The sequence below is a fragment of the Euphorbia lathyris genome, chromosome 10 (genome assembly GCF_963576675.1).
Source record: "Euphorbia lathyris chromosome 10, ddEupLath1.1, whole genome shotgun sequence".
In the NCBI taxonomy this organism is placed as follows: domain Eukaryota; kingdom Viridiplantae; phylum Streptophyta; class Magnoliopsida; order Malpighiales; family Euphorbiaceae; genus Euphorbia; species Euphorbia lathyris.
In genome coordinates, this window is record NC_088919.1 from 40,286,190 (window position 1) to 40,310,445 (window position 24,256).

General features: G+C 35.0%; 2 protein-coding genes and 1 non-coding gene across 4 annotated transcripts; all 3 read left to right on the forward strand.

Moving 5' to 3' along the window:
* The first annotated feature begins 413 nt into the window (after positions 1-413).
* On the forward strand, positions 414-2,374 carry LOC136209249 (protein JINGUBANG-like). The gene has a single exon (XM_066000673.1). The coding sequence runs from the start codon at positions 532-534 to the stop codon at positions 1,903-1,905; it is 1,374 nt and encodes a 457-aa protein (XP_065856745.1). The 5' UTR covers positions 414-531; the 3' UTR covers positions 1,906-2,374.
* A 6,985-nt stretch (positions 2,375-9,359) lies between these two features.
* On the forward strand, positions 9,360-16,504 carry LOC136209455 (extra-large guanine nucleotide-binding protein 1-like). 2 transcript variants are annotated; one of them, XM_066000919.1, is made up of 8 exons: positions 9,360-11,094; positions 11,184-11,321; positions 11,429-11,533; positions 11,662-11,835; positions 12,718-12,892; positions 13,766-14,010; positions 14,999-15,165; positions 15,545-16,504. In XM_066000919.1, the coding sequence occupies exons 1-8, from the start codon at positions 9,904-9,906 to the stop codon at positions 16,152-16,154; spliced, it is 2,805 nt and encodes a 934-aa protein (XP_065856991.1). In that variant the 5' UTR covers positions 9,360-9,903; the 3' UTR covers positions 16,155-16,504. The 2 variants fall into 2 exon arrangements, with proteins under 2 accessions (XP_065856991.1, XP_065856992.1); XM_066000920.1 differs by having other exon boundaries at positions 9,361-11,094; positions 13,769-14,010.
* A 2,250-nt stretch (positions 16,505-18,754) lies between these two features.
* On the forward strand, positions 18,755-18,834 carry TRNAL-UAG (transfer RNA leucine (anticodon UAG)). Its single transcript has one exon. It is a non-coding gene; the product is annotated as a tRNA-Leu (tRNA).
* The last annotated feature ends 5,422 nt before the right edge of the window (positions 18,835-24,256 follow it).

Consider the following 24,256-nt stretch of genomic DNA (forward strand, 5'->3'; position numbering starts at 1 on the left):
AATTGAACTGGGACACACACAAATTGGACGGCAGTAAAACATACACTATTACCCACAAAGTAAATTACATTAAGCAACCTATAAAACTACGAGACGACATCGTTTAGCAGAATAAAACAAAAATTAGGAGTACTAACAATGAATGTGAAAAGTGAAAACACGATTCAAATAGTGTATCTGTACTAGCGTGTGAATCTTAAACGCCTACAAAAACCAAGAAAAACAGCCACCTTCCCTACAATTACTATTTTCCTTATACGTATTAAGTTTTCTGTTTTACCGGCTGTCCCAGTTATCCGGTTTGCAAAATGGTTACGTCTTTGTAATACTTCCACGTGTTTCGCTGTCACACCCTTAGATCACATACCTCTTGTTAAATCCTCACATATATATACACCATTTCTCTTCTCAAATCTTTTCAGTTCCTCCTCCTATCTCCTTTCTCAACTATCAATAATACTACCTTTTCTATTTCTATTTTCTCTCCTTATCTTCACATTTCCTTTTCTTTCGTCGACTCCGGCGGCTTATATGAAACAAGAAACATCTGGCGACGGCGGCGCCATGGTTGCAGATCAAAGAACGACGTTATCTTCTCTCTTGAACTCGGATCTCGTCGTCTACTCTAATGAAGAAGATGATGTTCCGAATAGCCATAAAACCAGTACTACCGCCAGCACTCCGACCAGCGGCGAGGCGTCTCCATATCTGATGTCGTCTCCATGGAGCCAGCCGTCTCCTTATGCTAAATCTCCCTGGATCTTTCCGTCTCCGATAATCAACCAGTTGAAGCTCAGCAATAATGGCCTAATCGGATCTATGGTGCGGGAAGAAGGCCACGTGTATTCTTTGGCGGCTGCCGGAGATTTGTTATATACAGGTTCCGATAGCAAAAACATTCGCGTTTGGAAGAATTTCAAAGAGTACACTGGATTTAAATCCAATAGCGGATTAGTTAAAGCCATTGTTATCTACGGTGATAAAATTTTCACAGGTCATCAAGATGGGAAGATCAGGATATGGAAAGTTTCTTCTAAAGACCCTAGCCTCCACAAAAGAATCGGAACCTTACCTACTTTTAAGGAATTCATTAAGAAATCTGTGAATCCGAAGAATTACGTTGAAGCTCGCCGGCACAGAAACGTTCTATTCATCAAGCATTACGATGCCGTATCATGCCTGAGCTTGAACGACGAACAGGGATTATTATACTCGGGATCCTGGGATAAAACGCTAAAAGTATGGCGGTTATCGGACTACAAATGCCTCGAATCGATCAACGCTCACTCCGACGCCATTAATTCCGTCGCAACCGGTTTCGATTCCCTGGTGTTTACCGGTTCCGCCGATGGAACAGTAAAAATGTGGAGGAGAGAGCTGGATGGGAACAGAACGAGGCATTGTTTGGTTCAAATTCTGCTAGAACAAGAAAACGCGGTAACCGCTCTAGCAGTAAATCAGGAATCATCATTGATTTACTGCGGTTCATCAGACGGGTTAGTTAACTTTTGGGAACGTGAAAAGCACTTATCACACGGCGGTATACTCCGGGGCCACAAAATGGCCGTCCTATGCTTGGCGACGGCCGGGAATTTAGTATTCAGTGGGTCCGCGGATAAAAGTATATGTGTATGGAAGAGAGAGGTGAGTGGGGCCCACGTATGCTTATCTGTATTATCAGGCCACGGCGGGCCCGTAAAATGCATAGCCGTTGAGGAAGATCGTGAGTCCGATAAAGGAGATCAACGGTGGATAGTGTACAGCGGAAGCTTGGACAAGACTGTGAAAGTGTGGCGCGTGTCCGAGAACGCGCCGGAGTGGAGAGAGTATAACTATAACTATAACCAGTTCCAGTCGCCGAGGCCAAGCATTTCTTCGCCGTGCGCAACAAACAAAGGGCGGTAAATCAAGTGAAAGATGGAGCGTGTAGATGAGGGCGTGAAGAGCACGCGGGGAAATAGAATAGTTTATAATACCGTTGAGAAAAGGGTACAGGGATGGGTAAGTGGTGAGAGGACCACTGGATCACTCAGAATTGAAGAAGTAGAAGAACCACAAATCTGTTCATAATTCATGTGTAATTATATGAAAATATCCAAACTTTGGTGCACTAAAAATGGAGTTTCCCCGTGGATGAAGCAATGTTGACATTTCTGATTTCATCCACCAAGTTCGTATTTGCTATATTTAGCATTTTTAGGATATTGAAAAACAAACAAAAAAATAGTTAATTTAATATGTATAATTGTTTGTTTTTATGTTTATTCTGGAAGAGTTGTATAGTAATATTTAGTTTTCTTCATTTTCTGGTGATTAAGTTGTAAACCAAGTTGAGAAATGTGTACAAATATTTATAAAAACTACTCTTCATTAATATTGTTACTAGAGATGAATTGCATAGTGTTTGTTATATATGTACTTCGTATTTCCCGTAATGGAGGAATTAATGATAAGTATAAATATCATCAAATTGAGCGACAGATCCAAAATTCACTTTTTCTAGTGATTTATGGATGTTAAATTGGTAATTTTGATATTTTTACATAAAAATTTAAAAACTTATATATAATTTTCATAGAATTTTTAATATTTTTTGGCGACTAATTGATGCTCAAGCCCTTCTAATCAAGGATTGAATTCTGGAGATTGAAATACAGATATGATTAAAATATTTGGTGTGAGAGTTTTGCCGCCCGAAAAGAATTTGACTCGAATTTGGATTAGCTATGATGTCGGCTTAGTATACCAAATAGTTAGTCAATTTAAATAAATAAATATATATAAGAGAATTGCTGATCTTTATAAAAGGGTGGACTGGTACACTGCGCGTCTCCGCTAAGCGAGGGACCGGTGAGGGATCCCACCACAAGAGTGTATTAGGGGCAAGAGGCCGCTCCTATGACTCGAATTTATTATAGTTTTGAGGCTTAATACATCATTTGCTTCCCGAACTTGTCCAAAAAGCTTGATTGGCCCTCTGAACTTTCAAAGTGTCTTGATAGCCCCCTGAACTTACATAAAATGTTCAATTAACCTCCTGAACTTGCGTAAAATGTAATCAATTGATCACTTGGTCGTAAAAAAGTAAGTTAAATGCAGAATATATATTTCACGCATCTTAGAATGTTATTACATAATTAAAAAATAAATTAAAAATGAAGTTATCACTTGTTCAACTATATAACTTGTATTTTAAAAGTTCATGAGACCAATCAAGTTTTTTGGACAAGTTTAGTGGACAAATGATGTGTTAAGCAATAATTTTAATGATTCTTAACCTTTTTGATGTAAAAGATTCTGATATCATATATAAGAGTGTATCAATTTTCTTATATTAACAATGAACACAATATATAAATTAGATGTTGAGACATATGTAAGCTTTCTCACAAACACCCAAAAAGAATGTAGTGATGATGGTTTGTGCATTACATAAGAAGGAAAGATGCATTAATGAATATTGGCATTTTGTTTAGCAAAAGAGAATCAAAATCTGATTTGTTAAAAATGGATGAGCAGAGTGTGATGTTTTAATTATTGTAAGTTTGTGGAGCAGAGATGAACAATGTTAAAAAGGAGTTATATGTATTGTTCCAAAATTCAGAGTACCATGTTTCAAACTTACCTATGACTCAAGCAATGTACGATAACGAAACTAAAGGCACCCAAAACCATGTAAACAAACCCTCCACGATATTTTATCACACAATAACCAATTTTGTATTACTCAAAGGTTGGCATATATGTCTGCACCACACATACAAATATTCATCGACTCTACCGACTACCAATTTAATTAATCTTAATTTACGACATTCTAGTGGATCTACATATATGATATTAATTGATTTGTTAAGTATTGGAGTACATTAATTGATCCTACTTGGTAATGTCGGATTCTGAATTGACTTATTTTGTACGCTAAGAGTAAAATTTAATTTCTCACATTAAGAGTATTTTTTACCATAAAAAAATTATACATAAAGTAAAATAAAATAAAATTTATGATAAAATTAAAACAAGTAAAACTTTAATAGGTCTTAAGAAAAAGATTTGAAAGTATAATAAGGAGTTTGTTTCCTTTTTAAATTTATTATTTTGAAGGGCTATGATAGTTCAATCTCAAAATGAATAATAAATAAAGGCAAAGAATAGAATTCCATGAAATAGGCTTTCCTAGTTTATTTATTGGGCTTATAATAGGATTCTTGATCCAGTTATACTTCAAGGCTTCTAGCTATTTTTAAGATTGGGCTTCGTAACTAAATACCAACAACACACAATAATCCAAAGCAAATTTATCAGACTTAGGACCCGTTTGTTTTACCTACTGTTTGTTGTTGTTGTTTGCTGTTACGGTTTGCTGTTTGCTGTTGCTGCATGCTGTTTGCTGTTTTGGAAAAAGAGATTCTCTGCTTTTGTAAAAAGCTGCTTTCCAGGTGTAAAAAGCAAACCGAAGGTCACTAACCAAACACCTAATGCTGCTTTTCAAGTGTAAATGACAAACAGAAATGTCACTAACCAAACACCTAAAACTCTCCATTTTGAACTGAAAAGGCAAACAGGAGCACGAAAAGTAGCACCCAAACACCCCCTTAACATAGTTTTGAATTTTGTCAAATTAATACAATCTAAAACTAATATTAATTTCTTCAAAAAAAAAATATTAATAAATCTACACAATTCTATTCTAATAAAGTCAGCTAGGTTATATATTTGAGATTGAATAAGCTTATATCTAACGGTGAATGAACCTATATCTAATGGTGAATGAGCAAATCCACTTGCTCATTAAGATGCATGTGAAAATTCCTGTACAATCCAATTTATTATTAACTAAACTCGAAAATAAATAAATAAATATTTTTTACGGATGAAAAATGCAAATCAAATAAAAAAGAAATCTAATGAGAGGTATGGATTTTAAAGAATGTGAGAAATAAAATAATATGAAAATACCAATAATATGAAAGTCAAGTAATAATTGGATGAGGAAGATAAAAAGAATTTTATAAAAAGAAGGAATATATAAATATTTAGAGACTATATACAGTATATTAATATAATTTACTTGTTTTTTATTTAATCCTTCCACCACGTATGCCTTCCTCTCATTATTATTTTCATTCTTCTTCAAAATTCTTTTCTCTACTTCTTTTTCAACTCTATACATGGGTTACTAGGGATGTCAACTACATCATGCAGTGTATATGAGATCAAAATCATTGTCCGTTAGGATAATGAGACGAGTACGTGAATATCTTCAGAATATCCGGTATCCCTCATAACTCTTTTATATATTAAAAAAAGTTATTGTTTTTTAGATATAAGATGTGAGATTTGAACCTTAATTTTTTATTTTTCAACCGTTGAGTGATACCATTAAACTACTTTATTCTTATTGATTAAAGTTTAATTTGTTCATTTTTAGATTGATGATTTATTAAATTGACATTTTGTTAAATTTATAATATTTTTAGCTTTATTTATTGATTCTTAACGGGTAAGGGTACCCACGAGTTAAATGAGACGGTATGAAATGAAAAAAGTATACCCGTTATGGTAATTAAAAAATAAACGGGTAAGATTTTGAGATTGACACTACCAACGGATACCCTACCATGTCCTGCAAATAACTCAACAAATGGGGCTGACTGGAATCGGATCTTATATTAATCTCCGACACCCCCCACACGCAAATGTCCTTTGCGCTTGCAGCGTGCACAACACAGGTCCATCCCGCCATATGTTTTTAATACCACAAATTAATGAAGTTGTCAGGGTTCGAACCCTCAATCGTTTGGTCCAAGTGGCTCTGATACCATGTCATGGAACCGATTTAATTAAAAGCTCAAGCTGATAGTTAATGCCCAATTGTAGATCTTATATTAATCTCCGACATCTAAAACTCCTCAACTCTTCTTTATTTTATTTTATTGATTTTCCTTTCCTATCCTAGGATATCATGTTAGACAAATAATTACTTCTGTATTAAGAATATTAGATTCTTAAGGAAATAATCTATCTGTCTTAAGATTGTTAGACAAATAATTACTTCTGTATTAATAATATTAGATTCTTAAGGAAATAATCTATCTGTCTTAAGATTGTTGGACAAACGAGTACGTCTGTTAGATGTAATCGAAGAAAAATATCATATCAGTCGGTGAATATGTGGTATAAAAAGCTTCTGTATGATGAGTTACAGGTAGAAAAGCTTCCGTGTGATAACACCGTTAGTCAATTGAACTCAACGAGTGTCATCCTTGTTGATTTTGTAGAATCAAAGGATAACACAGCGGATCCGCTAACCTAGAGGTTAAACCGAGATCAAATTGAAAAATCATCGAAAGGAATGAGACTAAAGCCCGTAGAGAAGAGGCGTTATGTGAAGGAAAACCCTACCTAGTTGACTGGAGATCCCAAGATATAGGTTCAAAGGGACAACCTAATTGCATAAACCTTATGCGTTCACTGTGGGGGTTAAACCCAAGTCCATTCCTAGATGTAAACAGTGACACCAACGGAAAAAGGTTAAGCTATACGCTTTTAATGATACATTGTGCGTCAGGTATTCTGAGCAAATAAATCACCTATGTTAGAGTGAAGTGGGGTCGCTTCGATAGAGACTAGTGGGGCCTAGTTATCTTAAACTCTCGCAGAACCAGGCGATGTTCATGACCATAACGAATATAACCATGAGAACCATACCGTGTTATGTTGATATCTGTGTGGGGTATATCACTGTTTACACAAACGGCAGAATAGTTCAAAGCATCACGTCTACTAGTCAGCCAGTAAAGTAAATATACTTTCACAAGGGAAGGTTCAAGGCACATTAGCTACCTATCCCATGCAGATATCTTCTGTAGAAACTTATCACCATTTCGTAATCGTCTCGTTTTTAATTTTATTCATGTGGGGGATTGTTGGAAAATTTTGAATAAAATTATTTGTTAATTTTAATACCAACAAACACCTCCTTTCATGAATAGTCGTGTCCTTCGTGAACAGTCGTGTTCGTACGTAAACAGTCGTGTCTGTCTGTGTACAGTCGTGTTTGTTCGTGAAATGACATATCCTTTCGAGTTCTATTTATATAGAATGGATTGTCAAAATTCACAAGATGCTAAAAGTTGTTGAAGTTTTTCTAAACACTCTCTGTCTGTTCACATTGTTCTTGTTTCCTATTCCAGTGATAACTAGGCTACACACGGTTTGAGTTCGCTTGCGTAATCTGTTGTATCCTGGGAGACGATCGTCAATAGCGACGACATCTGTCTTAAGGAAACTGCTAATACAGGCCTCAGATTTGTCTAACTCCATTCTTTTAATTTTCTAGTTTTACTGTTTATATATTTTTCTGTGTTCGTTTTGTTTTTTGGTTAATCACATCCTACGTATCATGTTCACTACAAAAATAATAAAAAATATATATTTCTTAATCGCCAACCATTGATCATGTTTTAGTATTGGGCGACAACTACAAACATTTTTTTATATTCTATCTTTTTGTTTTTCTGTACAATTGATTTTAGAGGTTTAGAGGCGAAGTATCGAACGAGAGTCTAATAAACAAATAAAAAATAAAATAAAATTACTTATAAATGATATTTTTTTTATTACACTTAACAAAAGATATAATAAAAATATCAAATTTACAAAAAAAAAACATTTTATTTCACATAAAAAAACTCAGTTACTCATATAAAACATTATCTATGAACATTTCTAGAATCACTAAAAAAAATTAGTGTCCACATCAATATTCTGTAATATCCTTTTCTCAATATATAAATTTATAAAACCGTTTGATTTTTCTTGAAATGTTGATGATCTCAAATAGTTTTTCAATAATTTGAACTCCAAAAAAAAAATCTTTTAGCAGATACAACACTTAAGAGGATTCGAAATGCAATTGAAATATTTGGATAACAATTAGTTGCTTTGACAAACTCAAGAATTTCATATGCTCACATCAACCGTTTTGACCAAAGAACTTTCATATTTTAGTGTTGTATTTCAACAAAATTTAAATTTATATGTTGGGGAGTTTTTTTTAAATAGGAATGAGCCACTAATCAATTATAGCTGTCTTGAACGGTTAATTTTAGAAATTTCAAATTCAAATTCTAATATATTGATGTGGATAAAGATGAGGAGGAATTTCCCAATGCATGTAACTTATGGTGATGAAACATGCAAGAAAGGAAAGGTAAAAAAAAAAAAAAAAAAGACTTAAAATCAACCCTTGCATTCAAATACCTAAGTTAGCATAAGTTTATAGAAAAGATGGTGAAATAGATAAAAGTATAATTCCTAGGTGGGAATGAGATACCTTGGATGCATTAGATCAACTCGTGACGAAGTGTAGGCTCTCTTGAAGCATTTCAAAGTTGATTTTTTTTTTATTGAAAACCGAAGCAACTTCGATTCATCCTCCTCGTATGTTATGGTTTTCCCCATGGTTGTCCATTGGGCACTCCACATGATCACACACAAGAAACGGTCGATTACTGCTACTGTTAAAAAGCAAACATATTGTTAAACAGTATTAAAAAGACAATAGCTTAAAAGAAAAATGCTTCGCAGTTACGTGGACCACGAAGCAAATTATACAACCGTGATGTCACAGTCCTTCACGGTTTAGGTGAATCGTGAATCTTATGTTAAGTTTGACTTAGCGGTTTAGATGATCCGTGAAGCCTTATTTTCTATTAATAGCTTTGCAGTTTACAATTCTGCGAATTAAAATCGTAAAATGCGAAGCGATCGGGTAACATGAAAACTCCAAATATAATCGATATATGTGCACACTAACTTCAAATACACAAAACTAACCAGTCCAAAGGGATTTATGTATGTAAAATCAACATAATACTTACCTGAAGAGTTTGGATCTTGGATTGATCTATGAAATTGAAGGATTATCAATTATTAGAAGAAGAAAGAAAAAAAGAAAAAAAAAAGGAAGAAATGACCGAGTCTATATAGGGTATTTTGGAAACTTTTATATTAAAATAGTCTAGATATGTAATTGGTGGCGTAATGTATATAAATATATAAATGAGCCTCCAAATTAGACCAATTTTATAATTTACCCCTTTTATAATAAAAGTTAACAAATTTACATTCAATAACTTTCCCAACAACATAGGGTTCATGTACAAAAAAAAAAAAATAGTATTAATATAGATTTAATATTTAAAAATACTTCCTTAAATTCTAAATTTATAGTTACCTAAAAATCATGGGCTATTTTGATATTTTATCCCTACAAAAACCATTAACTTTTAATCTATAGTGAAGTTTATTATGTCCCTTTCTCATCGATGTATATACCGAATTTGCTTAGCAATTTCCTTCAACGCGTTGACGAAGAAAAACTATGAAACTTGAAAATGTCTCCAGTTTCGTCCATCAAGTCTCTAGCGTTTACCGGTGTGACATGAACACTCTCCTTTCTGTTCAAACTTAAGCTTCTAACCTGTGCTGTATATTCTTCTTCCCTATTTTTCTATTCTTCTTATCTTCCTCTTTACTTATGGTCCTCTAATTGTCTTTCACCAGACATACTTCCCATTTGAATCCTCTTTCTTTTGTAATTATTATTTGTGCATAATAAGAATGTTATTGCTTGATGGATAATAGCTGATGCTATTCTTGACTTCCATTTTAGCTTAATTTTGTTCTTCTTTTAATATATATTATTTCTATTCATTCATTCATCTGCACAAGATTATTGGGTTTTCTTTCTGGGATTTTTGAGATTTTTGCTCTATAGGTGTTTGTGGTCTTGCTCCAATTGGATTATTGAATTGTTAGGTATTCTTTGAAGGGGCATAAATTAGTTGGAATTTTTTTGTTTCTTTTGAGTTTAGAAATCAGAATTGGTATTGCAAGATGGCTAGGATACTCAGAAAAATTCTGCATATTGTACCACCAACTCCAAAAGAGGAAAATGATGATTATAGTGATTCATACTCTTACTCATTTGCTGTGGAATACACTGGGCCTCCAATATCTCGTGAAATTCCTCAGGCAATGCCTATTGATGTTAAACAGATTCCAATTGCAGCCAAAGTTAGCTCAGCTTCGCCTTTGAATGATGTATCATTGACAGTTATCCAACCTATTGTGAAATCTAGATCATCAGACAAGAGACCATTTAAGAAGCCAGAATTAGGATCAAATAGGATCTTGAATAGCAATGATGTGTCATTTGAATTATCAAATGAGTTGAGTGATTTGGGTTGTGTAAATGGTGATGAAAGCAGACAGAATGTATCTAATAGAATAGAAAGTTCTAATGGAGGAGAAGTTGCAAATGGCGACAGTTGCAGTTCCAAGTTATCTGATAGATTACAAGGTTCTGATCAAATAGGACTTTGCAATGGCTGTGATAGTTCTGACCAACTATCTAGAAGTTTGCAAGTGGTGGAAGTATGTGATAATAGTGGAGAAGATGCAATAGAATCTGAAAGAAGTTCATGTTCTGTTTCATCGGAGTTGTTTTCAGGCAGAGAGGATGATTGCATTCAAGCAACTCCTCGCCATGTCAAAAAGCCGTCAGCTGTAACTTTCTGTGACCCTGACTCGAGCAATGTAGGTCCGGAAGAATCTGAACTATCTGATGTTGAAAGTGAAACCCCTGCAAGGCAAATGGCTATAAGGCCTGGAAAGAAAGGGACATGCTATAAATGTATGAAGGGAAATAGGTTCATACCGAAGGAAATCTGCATTGTCTGTGGCGCAAAGTATTGTTATAATTGCGTGGTGAGAGCAATGGGATCAATGCCAGAAGGAAGAAAATGTGTAACTTGCATTGGTCAAAAGATTGATGAGACAAGGCGAAAGAGCTTAGGGAAAAGTTCTCTTATGTTAAAGCAACTATTTCCTGTGATGGAAGTTGAGAAGATAATGTGTGCTGAGAAATCATGTAAAGTAAATCAACTACCACCGGAGCTTGTTTATGTGAATTCTCAGCCCCTTTCTCAACAAGAGTTATCCCTATTGCAGAGATGCCACTTCCCACCAAAAAAGTTAAAACCAGGATACTATTGGTATGATAAAGTATCTGGTTTCTGGGGCAAGGTGAAATACTGAATTCTGCTTTCTCTTTTACTACATTTCTTTGAAAAACTTTTGTGGCACCGCATTTGATTTACTATTATGATGAACAGGAAGGACACAAGCCTTGCCAGATAATTAGTCCTGAGTTGCATATTGGTGGTCGAATGAGGAAAGAAGCAAGTAATGGAAACACAAATGTTTTGATAAATAATCGTGAGATAACCAAACCAGAGTTCTTGATGCTGCAGGTTTCTTTTTCTTTTCCTTGATCTTCTTATTTTTTTTATGTTTAACTTGTTTTTTCTTTTACCAACATTTAGACTTAATAGTTGATACCGCGGTTAAATTTCTGCAGTTAATAGGAGTAAAATGTGAAGGGACAACTCACTTTTGGGTTAGTGCTGATGGATCCTATCAGGAAGAGGGAATGAACAATGTAAAAGGGAAGATATGGGATAAGGTATGTTGGCTGGTGAATTGGGTAGTTCCTGATTCAATCTAATCACAATCTTGTTAGGGGATTTATGTTATTTGTTGCAACTTAATTATCTAGCTTTTAACAATAGTGCAGTGACTTCTTATTTGCAGCATAGGACGAAGTTAATTTGCATTGCGCTGTCTTTGCCGACACCTCCTGGTTCTGCTAGTCCCAGTAATGAAGAAGCAAATGTTGTTGTCCCACAAAGCCTTGACCAAAAATCATTTTTCAAAATTTTTCTTGTTGGTTGTGGAAAATCTGGCACAAGTACCATTTTTAAAAATGTAAGGAATTAGGCCCTGATTCCTTTGTCTTTATTTTTAGCATATGATAAGTCTAGCTCATATTGAAGTAAATATGTCAACTATGCTCATCTCACAATCAGTATAGTATCCTTGGAACTTTAAACAGCTTTATTTCCATAGAATAAGCTCTGATGGAAACTTAAAAACATTGGAAGCTGAGTTCTTTGAAGTTACCTACCTACACACATTCAGCAGGGAGTGTCAGAGTATAATCAATCGTAATCCATCTGAATCGATGAAATTAATCGTAATCCATCTGAATAGATGACATGCCATCCTAGCTTCTGATTGTGCTTTATGATTTTGTTGATCATATGCCATTGTCTTCTTGTGAAATCCTATGAGATGTCATAAAAGATAAAATATTGTGCTTTGCTGATTAATAATTTTGAATCTTATTCATATGTGGAAGGCAAGGCCTTACTGGGGCACCATAACAAATAGCTCTCTGCGTGTTTATCATAATGCAAAAGAGGGGTGTTAATATATTACAATTACTATCTGGTGATGAATATAATATATAGAAGAAATGTGGCCTATACATGTGCTTCTTGATAAAAAAAAAGGGCGGCCCGGTCGCACTATGCGTCCCCGCTGAGCGAGGGTCCGGGGAGGGGTCCCACCACAAGGGTGTACTGGGGGCAAGCCTTCCCCTGCCAATTTATTTGGCAAGAGGCCGCTCCTAAGACTCGAACCCGTGACCTCTTGGTCACACGACAACAACGTTTACCGTTGCGCCAAAGCTCGCCCTCCACATGTGCTTCTTGATAAAATAAAATAAAAATTATTCAAACCTTCTTTCATTTACTGTGGAATTACATGAAACAAAGATGCTAAATTAGTTTAGATGCTTATTTTCAGGCGAAGATTATCTATAATGTTCCATTTTCTGAAGATGAACGTCAAAAGATTAAGTTCATGATTCAGAGTAATTTATATGGTTATCTTGGTGTTCTGCTTGAGGGACGTGAAAGATTTGAAGAAGAAAGTCTGATCAAGAAGAAAAGACGTCTATCTGATCCTTGTAGTTCTTCAGGTGAAATACAATAAATATTTGTCTTCTTTCCTTGAAATTTATCCTCTGCAACATTTCTTTCCTTGCTTGAGAATTTATTTGAGGACTTCTGTTGGTTCATAAATCTTTTTTTCTTTTACACTGTCACAATGTTATTTGAATATCCCTTCCCCCCTGTATGTTCTATAATTTATGACAACCAGCCTCTGTCAAAGCTGAGACTGTTGATCCTCAATTTTGAAGGTGTTCTTTATTCAGGCCCCACAGGAGTACTATAAATTGTTTAATTTTGAGTTGAAATGCTGTTATTCTTTTGCTTTGTCATTCTGTAAAGTGCAATTCCAGGATTATATATAGAATAAGTTTGTGGGTTCATAATTATATTTATTTTTTCTGGTCCTGTAGAAAATGAAATGTAACAAGGATCATTTATGGAAGTGCATTAATTGAAGCTCCTTTTTGAAAACTTCTTTTGCTCAATCTGACAGTGCTAAAATAGTTCTTTCTCCTCAAAACAATCTTGTAATTCAGTTGGCTGTTTTAGATTCAAGACTAATTGTGGGTGCGGAGATTATGAATTATTTACTGGAATAAGCACTAGAATAAATTTAAGCGTTACGAACTTCCCAAAATTAAAGGGTAGTTCAAGATAGTATTGAATTTTTGTTCCTGTGGTTCCATTAGTGATACTTTAGCTCACTAGCTTGTTCATATTGCACTTTTGCTGCAAAATTTCTTTATATTTCTTGTCATTTTGTGTCTGTTATTGGACGTGCACATTCTGTCTCTCTGTCTCTCTATTATAGACCTAAAGACACATACACTATACAATAGTAATTTGGCTGAAATTTTGGTTGTTTTTTCTCTATTAGAGCTGAAATTATTTAATTTTAGCAGATAATGGTGGTCAGATCGAAAGTAGAACAATCTATTCCATCAGCCCCAAGTTGAAACGTTTCTCAGATTGGCTTCTCGAGATCATGGTGTCTGGTAATTTGGAAACCATATTTCCAGCTTTAACTAGTGAATATGGAGCTTATGTGGAGGAGCTGTGGTACGATGCAGCAATTCAAGCCACGTATAGCCGCAGGGATGAATTAGAATTGCTACCTAGAGTTGCTACATATTTCTTAGAAAGGGTAGGATGCTGCACTTGTCCTCAGTTGATTGTCGTGTATGTTCTGTTTCTCAACGACATTAAATTTCATCCTTACATCTATTTGTTGCATATGTCAATTTCTTGTGTGTGGTTCATGACATATATGCCTATGCTATGTCAGAATATTTGCTGTCGCTTGCTTCATATTAATGTCCTATGCACTCGGACTTTTAGAGATAGGGTGGATGGAGCACTAAAATAGACTGATTTAGTTGCATTTTACACTACTTCGTGAAGAATGCATGTATTAGGAGCGTATTAAAGCACTTCTCATGTTAGGTTTGATTTCAATTATAATTGATATTTCCCAAAATTTGCTCCCCTAAATCATAGCCGGGCTAAGTTCTTTAGAAGTAAGTCTAAGAAGACCTTAGGGCTAGTGGAGGTCGAGTGCTGCTCGGGCGACGAGCACGAAAACCATATCAAGTAGAGTGTTAAAAAGATGGGAATTCCAGTTCCACTATCTGATTCTGGGCTTCAGAGGAGGCTATGGAAACTGGTGAAGAACGTCCCAAGCTGGTATATGGTGATTCAAGTGTTGAGAAATTTATCAAAGAAAATTCTAATCTCTTGTACACCAAATAGGAAAGTAGTTTTTGCAAGCCCCTGGCTTTAGTTCTGGGTGTAGAGGCTTCTGGTTTTCTCTGCTTACCTACAATTTGTTTTGAATTATGCTTTTGTGGTTCGATAAATACTTTGGTGATTGACCAATAAAAACATAATGAACTAAATAATTCCAGAGAAAATCAAACATGATATTGATCCTTTTTAGCTAATTGCCACTTGCTAGAACTTAGGTTGCTAATCAATAACCTTTAAATTGTTTTTGGTTGAGTTTGAGCTTATATTTTTGTGAAGGATATGGATACATTGGGAAATGAATGTGGAAGCTGCATAATGTAATATATATATATATATATATATTTGTCAATTTCTGAAATCAATAACTGAGATATCTTTCTACTTAGGCTGTTGAGGTTTCAAAGAAAGACTACGAGCCTTCTGATATGGATATTTTATATGCTGAGGGGATCACATCATCCAATGGACTTTCTTCCATGGAGTTTTCGTTTACCAACCCGCCTCAAGGAAGCAGCAGAAACTGTGAGAACAATGAGCATGATCCTTCACACAGGTTAGTTATATCCTTCTATTTTTAAGTTTTTGTAGTTGTTTAAGCAACTGCCTGATAAATTCAAATTGCATAGCAGTCAAATATGTTGCAGATAACAATGGACCTTTATCAGAAGATGTGCAATATCTCTTATTAATATTTCAAGTTGGAAATTCCCATTTACTATTCTAAAAGAATGGATCCTGAACAGAATCATTTCCTCACAGTTTTAACAGGGTTTGAGTTCTGGTTTGAAAACCAGCAACCGGCCATCCCTAGTCCATGGGAGAGTACCTTATTTCAGGAGAAAATTTGCACTCTTAATTGTAATTCCATGGCGCTTTGTAGTTATTTATTATCGATCATTCTCAAAAATTGGTAGCTACATGTATGGTTGCAGGTACCAGCTGATCAGAGCGAATCCGAAAGTTCTTGGAGGGAACTGCAAATGGCTGGAAATGTTTGAAGATGTCGACATGGTCGTATTTTGCGTTTCCTTAATAGACTATGATGAGTATGTTGAAGACAGTAATGGAGTTCGGACTAATAAGATGATGGCAAGCAAGCAGCTATTTGAAAGCATTGTTACACATCCAACGTTCGAAAAGAAGAAGTTTCTTCTCATACTAAATAAATTTGATCTGCTAGAGGAAAAGATCGAACATGTTCCTCTGAGTCGATGCGAATGGTTTCAAGACTTCAATCCAGTGATGGGGCACAATCCCGGTGCGTGCAGCAGCAGTGCGAGAAGTACAAACACTCCGTTGGCTCACAGAGTTTTCCAATATGTAGCAGTGCAGTTCAAGAGATTGTTCAGTTCGCTTACGGGTGAGAAGCTGTTTGCTTCCCTGGTTACGGCATTGGAACCTGATAATGTTGATGAAGCTCTTAGATATGCAAGGGAGATTCTGATTTGGGAGGAAGAAGAGGAACTTATTGAGGTATCTACCAGTATTGAAGCTAGCACATCTAGTCATTTTCAAGATCAAGGCTCCACAGCTACCAATTAGTAGCTCATAGCTATGTTATTGTTGCATCATACACAATAAGGGCCAAAGAAACAAAGTTCCCAGCTGTACTCCTCTTTTTTTTGGCCAATTTTTGTGTAATATATAGGTGTAAAAAAAGAGAGGAGAATAGGGAGTAAGAGTTGGAGTCGGAGAAGGGCAATCACTCATTCTTAACACCTAAAACCAGCATTTTTAAGACCAAAGTGTGGGTGGAAAGCTCTCCGTTACTGATTTTACTGTAGTTGGATTCTCCGGAACCCCAAGAATCCTTAACAAAAGTGACTTCTGCTTTTCTGTAAAAAGATTAGTGGTTCCATAAATATGATGGTAGAAAAGTTCGTTGAAAAAGATGTTCGTTGAATTTTTCTTCTTCCCATTTGAACAAAGATGATTTTGAAATAGGCAAACTCCATAAGTTTACAACTGAAAAATGGATCAAAGACAGACATTTTACTAGCTATGCCTTCCCTTGAAAATGTGAAATTGAATGTTACATTTGTAAAGGGTGTCAAGTTTGGAATGGGAGGAAAACCAGACAGGGGTTTTTTATTAATTTAAAAAACAAACAAAGCCTCCAACAAAAGTTTCAATTTTCATTTAATTTGTCTGATTAATTAAAGAGTAATTGAAAGGCAGTATGACATTATCAATTAAATAACTAGGCATGCTCAAGTTGCATATAGCTATTCTTTTGGGAGGATAATCTAAGAAGTGCAGATAACTATAGTAACAAATGGTAAATATTTTTTTACTAGATAACAGTATATAAGGTAATTCTGAAACCTTTTTAAATCCATAGAATGCACGGATATAAGGCGCTATTACTTAAATCCAGGGAATGTAGGGGATATAAGGCAACCCCATGCTCTTGTTTATCTTTTTCATTTTAAAATGGAGAGTTTGCTCAGTGACATTCTAAGCTTTTACAAAGTCAGAGAAATAACAAACGGGAGGTTTTTCTCCAAGGGAAAAAAATAACAGCAAGCAAACAGTAGGTAAAACAAACGCCCTTAAACAATAAATCTAGAGTTGAAACTTGTCATTTGTGAGACAAAACCATGGAAAAGCAGTAAAAAAAACACAAACTAGAGAATTATATTAATTACATTAATCTCCAAAAAAGACATATATATACATATGCAGAAAAAGGATCACCAAGGAACAAATCGATCCATAAGCATACAAACAGTAGCTTCAGAAAGAGTAGTTTCATTGAGAAGAAGATTGGTGGCTTTTTCCTGAGTTTCTTCTTCAGCAGCAGCAGCAGCTACTGATGATGATGATCCTCCTCCTTTGGGTTTGGAGACTAATATCAAAGGTCTAACCTTTTCTTTAAGCTTTGATATTTCCTTCACACATATCTCTACAATTCCAGACATTCTAATTTCCTCTCTCAATATCAAAATTCCTTCTCTTTTTCCTTGTATTGTGTTGAATGTGAAAATGAAAATGAGGACAATTGATTATTTATACAGGAAAATATGTGATTGATTGAAGCTGTGGGTTTTAGAAAACTACGTGTAGGTGTGGCTGCCCACAGATATTACTGTTAAAAATTGGAATATTTTTATATATTTTTTGGGATATTCCTGGGGCCGACTGACCATTGATATTTTCATATCATCCAAGAATTATTTGAATCCATTCATTTGTTTAAAATTGTTGGAAAACTAGGATCGTAAATTCATTTGTTCTTCAACATATAAAAAAATCAATAATTTTGAACACAAAACAAATAATTAAGATGTAATCTAATGTTTTTTTTTTATAACATCTAAATTTGTCTCCAACATTTTTGGAAATTGCAGATTTACGCGTAACGTATAAAATGTTGTAATTTTACTTCTAACGTTATGAAGCAAGTTCAATTTTACTCATACGCAATAAAAAAAATTAAACTGACTGATTTGACAGTTATTCGACTATCACATCAGATCTTTTAAACACGTTTGTCAATAAGCTAAATTAGTTATGTGTATTTTGAAGGGTTTTTATACATGTTTTAATAACACATTAAGCGTTTTATGTAGTTTTTTTGTGTGTGATTAACTTGTATCTAGAATACATAAATATTATCATTTTGGCAGGTTATTTGTAATTGTGTTGGTAACAAAATAAATATTTTAGACATAATTGATGAAGATCTGATCTGATGCGATAATTAAAAAATAAGTTAAATAACAGTAAAATAATTTGTTTAAATTTTCTATTAGATGGGAGTAAAATTAATCTTATATGATAATATTAGGAGCAAAATTACATAATTTTACACTAAAGATAAATTCGTACTTCTCTAAAAATATTAGCAGCAAATTTAAGCTTGATTTTTTTCTCTCTTGTAAAGTAAACAAAACAAAAGAGATTAAGGAGTGATTAGGAATATTTAAGCATATGACGTATTAGGATAAGCAAAACATTGCAATAATGATCAAACATATAAGACATTGCCACTTGTTTCAAATTATTTGTTGGCGGTCGTCTCTACCTTTTTAATTATTTGGCATATAGTAATTTAAATTTAGATGGCACATGCATTGCTTCTTTCAGAATTTCTACAAGTAAAGTATAGATAAGGTGTAATGAAACATGCAGACACCAAAGACAGTTTGGCCGAGTGGTCTAAGGCGCCAGATTTAGGCTCTGGTCCGAAAGGGCGTGGGTTCAAATCCCACAGCTGTCAATTTTTTCTCATTTTTTTCCTCATTGTAGGATGGACCATAATTTTGTTTTTTCCTTATAATTTTTCAATGCCAAATTAATTAAGGAGGGACCACCACTACTTTATTGACATATGGCGTCGTCCCTATTACTTTGTTTTGATATTCCAATAATGCATAAGTATTATTCATATAACATTAATCTATGATAATTTAGCCATTGTAAAAATAAAAATTAGTATATCTATATGCCTTTTATGTATTTCATTTTTTTTTGAATCAGAAAGGATAATCAGATAAATGAAGGACTTGCGTCCGTAACAATAGTGTTCACAAGCCATTCCGGCACCACAGTTGAAAAGAAATCGCTAGCATTGGAACAGGCCAGCCTAGCTACCAAATGAGCTGCACTGTTCGCTAAGCGAGGAATAAAAGCTAATTTAAATGATGGATTGTATCTTAGAACTATTCGACAGTCTTCTAAAATCATGCCAAATTCAGAGATATCCTGTTTTCCAGAGTGAATAGAATCTACCACCAGTTTAGCATCAGATTCAAACTCAACAGCCGTATACCCCATATTGGCAAGCCAAATTAAACTCGTGCGAATTGCAAGAGCTTCAATGACCTTAGGTTCTTTGATACATGGAATGAAACTACTGCTACACAGTAAAAAAGGGCCTCTTTCGTCTCTGATAACCGCTCCCATCCCACTGCTTCTTAGTTCTTTAAAAATTGCCCCGTCAATGTTGCATTTGACAAAGCCTGGATTAGGTGTGCTCCATCTCTTCACCATCGCATACTGTCTCAATCCGTTGTTGTCATCTGCAGGTAACGAGCCTGGATGCCTGGTGCTTGGCTCCGTCATCCTGGTACTTGCGGGTACGACCTTATTCTGATAAGCTCTCCAGTCCTGGGTCACCTCCAAACTGATTCGCCAGCTAGTATCTACCGGCCACCATCTCATGTGCTAGAGGACTCTGTTTCGATGATCCCAAATCGCTTTAACTGCACAGCATGTTCGAACTATCATATCCTGATTTGGGCCACATAATGAAAGCAAGAGCCAATCCGCAAAATTCATATTGTCCACATTCGGAGTAGGAACCCCTGCAATTCTCCAAATGTCACCTGCAAAACAGCAATCAATCGATAAATAAGTGGTTATCCGTTTCCTCCTGCTCCACACACACTGGGCATTCGGTAGTAATAGGGACTCTTCTTTGGACCAGACGAGCTCTAGTAGGTAGGCATCTTGAGCAAAGACGCCAGATAAACTGCTTAAGTTTAGGTGGAATCATCATCTTGAGCAAAGACGCCTTTTATGTATTTCATTTTCTTTTATAGAAGCATATATATCAATAAAATATAATCTGATATAAATTTAGGTTAAAATCGGTGTAAAATTCTTGTAAAAAAATAATTCACAAAGAAAAATAAATAAATCATATATTAAATAAAAATATCAATACAGTCTATAAATCTAAACAACTGTAATTCAAATTTCATTATTGAAATACTTTTAAATAAATAAATTTGTATTAATCGAACATACTGAAATCATGTAAATCTAATAAAAAAAATAATTTATTAGTCTCTATATTTTTATCCAACGTATTGTTTAGTCCTCATAATTACAAAAATATATTACGACACCCCTAATGTTGTAATGGTCAACGGTTGCATCCTTACCACTAAAGACACCTACATCGAAGCAAAAGACCTCACAAGCTTCGGCTTGGCTAAAAGATAACTTAAAACCAGATCTTCATTATCTAAAGGAACTTAGAACATAATATTGAATTTGAAATTGAAAAGGTTGTTGGGCTTCTCGAGGGTTAATAAAGTAATTGGCGGAGGACCTTAAGGGGATAGATCAGTGAAAAGAAAAAACTTTATGAAGACATGCAAACACTATATAATTTAGCTAGTAATTCTCGTTTGAAAACTTGAGGAATACGCCAAAGTAGGCACATGAGGGCGTCTTGGTCATTGAGGTACTTATGAAGAATTTATTGTCCAACGTGTATTCATCGTACATGTAGCACGATGAACATCATCACCCGAAAGGCTTATGAAGCATTGCAATTAGAATCGGGCAGGCTAGTTCCCACTTTGGCTCTGATGGTGGGAATTAGTGTCCATACAGTCCCTCTACTCGATAACATCAAACTTAAGGTAAAAGTGGGAGATGATTATCCAAAGTGGAAGACCAAAGGAGAATTTATTGTTGTTGACACAATCCTTCCATACAATGCTATTATAGGATGACCTTTATTATCGAAGTCAGTCGGAGCCCTATCAATCTATTATAGTGCCACTTAGCATGGTAGATTTGCACCGAGGAATGAAAATTACCCAGGGAAACCAGATGATCACCAGAAAAACATATATGGCCTCACTCAAATGAAAATATCGATCTCGAAGTGCTAGAAGAAAAGAGAGAATGAACAGAACAATAGGAAAATCGAGACAATCTAGTTAGCTTAAGGAAATCTAGTCAAAATTTCAACAGAACTACCAGAAGCATAAAAGAAAAATGTGGTGAAAACATTGAAGAAAAACATCAAAGCTTTTGTCTAGTGCCCAACAGATGTCACATGTGTTTCTCCAAATGTCATGATTCACACACTATATGTGAACTCATGTGCGCAACCAGTAAAATAGAATAAGAGAATCCATGAGCTCGTAGGCATCAATCAAAGAGGAGGTCCATAAGCTATTAGAGTGCAACAACATTGTGGCAGTTTGGTATGCCCCATGATTGGCCAACGTGGTGTTAGTAAGAAAATCAATGGAAAGTGGAGATTATATGTTGACTTCACAAACCTCAACAAAGCTTGCCCGAAGGATTCATATATGTTGTCTTGCATGGATATGTCGATCGACTCAATGGTAGACTATGTCATTCATTCCTTATTAGATACAACTATTGGATACCACCAGATACATATGAAAAAGAGGACATGGAAAAAACCAGCTTCATCACGCTTGAGGGAACTTAGTGTTATCAAGTCATGCCATTCGGTCTAAAGAATGTAGGTGCCAAGGCTGGTTAATAAGATCTTCATGGACCTCATCAATGATAAGATCGAGATCTATATGGATGACATGATTGTTAAGAGCAATATTATGGAGGATGATGCTTTAGGCCTCGAAACGGTCTTCGGAATGTTAAAAGAGTACGAGCTTAAGCTTAATCTAGAAAAGTGTACCTTCGGCAAAACAATAAAAACTTGATAAACATGAAAAATTATAAAAAAAACACAAAAATAAGAAAAACTATAGAAAAAACCCATGAAAACACGAAAAAATATGGAAAAAACAAAAACGTTAAAAACATGAAAATCTGAAAAATATGGAAAACAGGAAAACGTGAAAAAATGGAAAAGGTGTAAAAAACACAAAACGTGAAAATTTATTAAAAAATGAAAACGTGAAAACGCAAAAAGTGAAAAAATGAAAAAAAAACACAAAACATGAAAAAATGGGAAAAACACGAAAAACAAGCAAACGTGAATGTAATGACCCGGTCCGGAGTGGGTGGCGCCGGGGTAGAAGGCCTGAGCAAGGAGCGGCCCTAAGGGATATCGATGGGGGCAGGAATGAACTGAATCCCACATCGAAAATGGAGATGGAGTGATTGGGACTTATTAGTAAGATGAGAATCCAATACATGCAGACGCGTTTTAAAGCCGTGCGGCCCAAGGCGTTGGATTTGGACCAAAATGGACAATATCTACATGGTATTAGACTGGGATGTTACAATTGGTATCAGAACCGACTCTCCACGTACGATGTGTGGTTCGAGGATGAACCGGGCGGAAGCTGGTAGGCCTGTAACAACCCGGTCTGAAGTGGGTGGCGCCAGGGTAGAAGGCATGAGCAAGAAGCGGCTCTAAAGGATGGCGATGGGGGCAGGAATGAACTGAATCCCACATCAGAAATGGAGAGAGGGTGATTAGGGCTTATTAGTAAGATGAGAATCCAATACATCCAGACGCGTTTTAAAACTGTGCGGCCCAAGGTGTTGGATTTGAGCCAAAGCGGACAATATCTACATGGTATTGGACCGGGATGTTACAAGCGGACAATATCTACATGGTATTGGACTGGGATGTTACAGTGAAAAAACATTAAAAACACGAAAACATGAAAAAATGCGTTTTAACGTTTTTTTCACATTTTCTTGTTTTTGGCATTTTCGTATTTTTTTCATGTTTTCATGTTTTTTGTTTTCACGTTTGTTCACGCTTTCGTGTTATTCACATTTCTTTTGTGTTTTTTTTCTCTTTTTTGCGTTTTCACGTTTTTTGTTTTTGGTTTTTTCGCGTTTTCGACTTTCGTGGTTTTTCACGTTTTATATTTTTCGCATTTTTTTCACTTTTTCGTGTTATTCACATTTTTGTGTTTTTTTTTTGTATTCTCATATTGTTGTGTTTTCATATTGTCACGTTTATCGTGTTTTTCATGTTTTTGTCATGTTTTTGTATTTTTTGTGTTTTCGTATTTTCTGTGTTATTCTCGTTTTTGTTTTTTTTTCACGTTTTCGTGTTTTAGCGTTTTTCATGTTTTCATGTTTTTCACGTTTGCTCACGTTTTCATGTTTTTCACTTTTATTTTTTATTTTTTCGTGTTTTGTGTTTTGTAACATGTTCACGTTATTCCCGTTTTCATATTTTTCGCATTTTTTCATTTTTTTCATTTTTTTAGGATATAAATTATGGATTTGACAAAATTTATAGGATTTGAAAAATTGATTAGAGAAAATGTTATGTATTTAATGGAAGATAATTTTGTAAATTATAAAAATATAGCATAAGGAATAGTTATTCCTAACTTAAAATGAAAAATGACTATTCCACAAAAAGAATAAAGAATAGAGATTTTATAGAAGAGTTATTCCGTGAAAAAAAAAATCAACTAAAGGTAGGAACAATATTAGGCGAACCAAACAACCCCAGTCTTAAATGCTTTGATTTATTCATTCTATACAGTTTTTTTTTTTTGAATCAAAGAATGAATTTAATTAATTGAATAAGAATCCTTACAAAACGCTTTTAATAACCAATCCGGAATATCAAATGAAAGAAACTCACTAGCATTGGAAAGGGCATACCGTGCAACGACATGTGACACCCCGTTCGCTAGTCGAGGAATAAAAGACACTTTGTAATCGTGCCTATTTCTCAAAATCAACCGACAATCTTCTATAATGTTGCCAAAGTCGGATAAATCCTCGATTGAGGAATTAACCTTAGCTACCACTTCTAATGCATCACACTCAAAATCAATATTAATACACTTAAGCGAGAGTGGCCAGATAGCTTCTCGAAGAGCAATTGCTTCAACTAACCTCGGGTCTGCTATAAACGGGAAGAGTTTACTTCGACACGCCGTAAACGACCCATCTGAACTTCGTAGCACAGCCCCTGATCCACACGC

Excerpts from the sequence above, each read along its gene's own strand:
- LOC136209249 (XM_066000673.1), top strand. The coding sequence starts at position 532 with ATGAAACAAGAAACATCTGGCGACGGCGGCGCCATGGTTGCAGATCAA.
- LOC136209455 (XM_066000919.1), top strand. The coding sequence starts at position 9,904 with ATGGCTAGGATACTCAGAAAAATTCTGCATATTGTACCACCAACTCCA. Across the intron at positions 12,893-13,765 it reads TGATCCTTGTAGTTCTTCAG|CAGATAATGGTGGTCAGATC; the intron begins GTGAAATACAAT and ends ATTTAATTTTAG. Across the intron at positions 15,166-15,544 it reads GAGCATGATCCTTCACACAG|GTACCAGCTGATCAGAGCGA; the intron begins GTTAGTTATATC and ends GTATGGTTGCAG.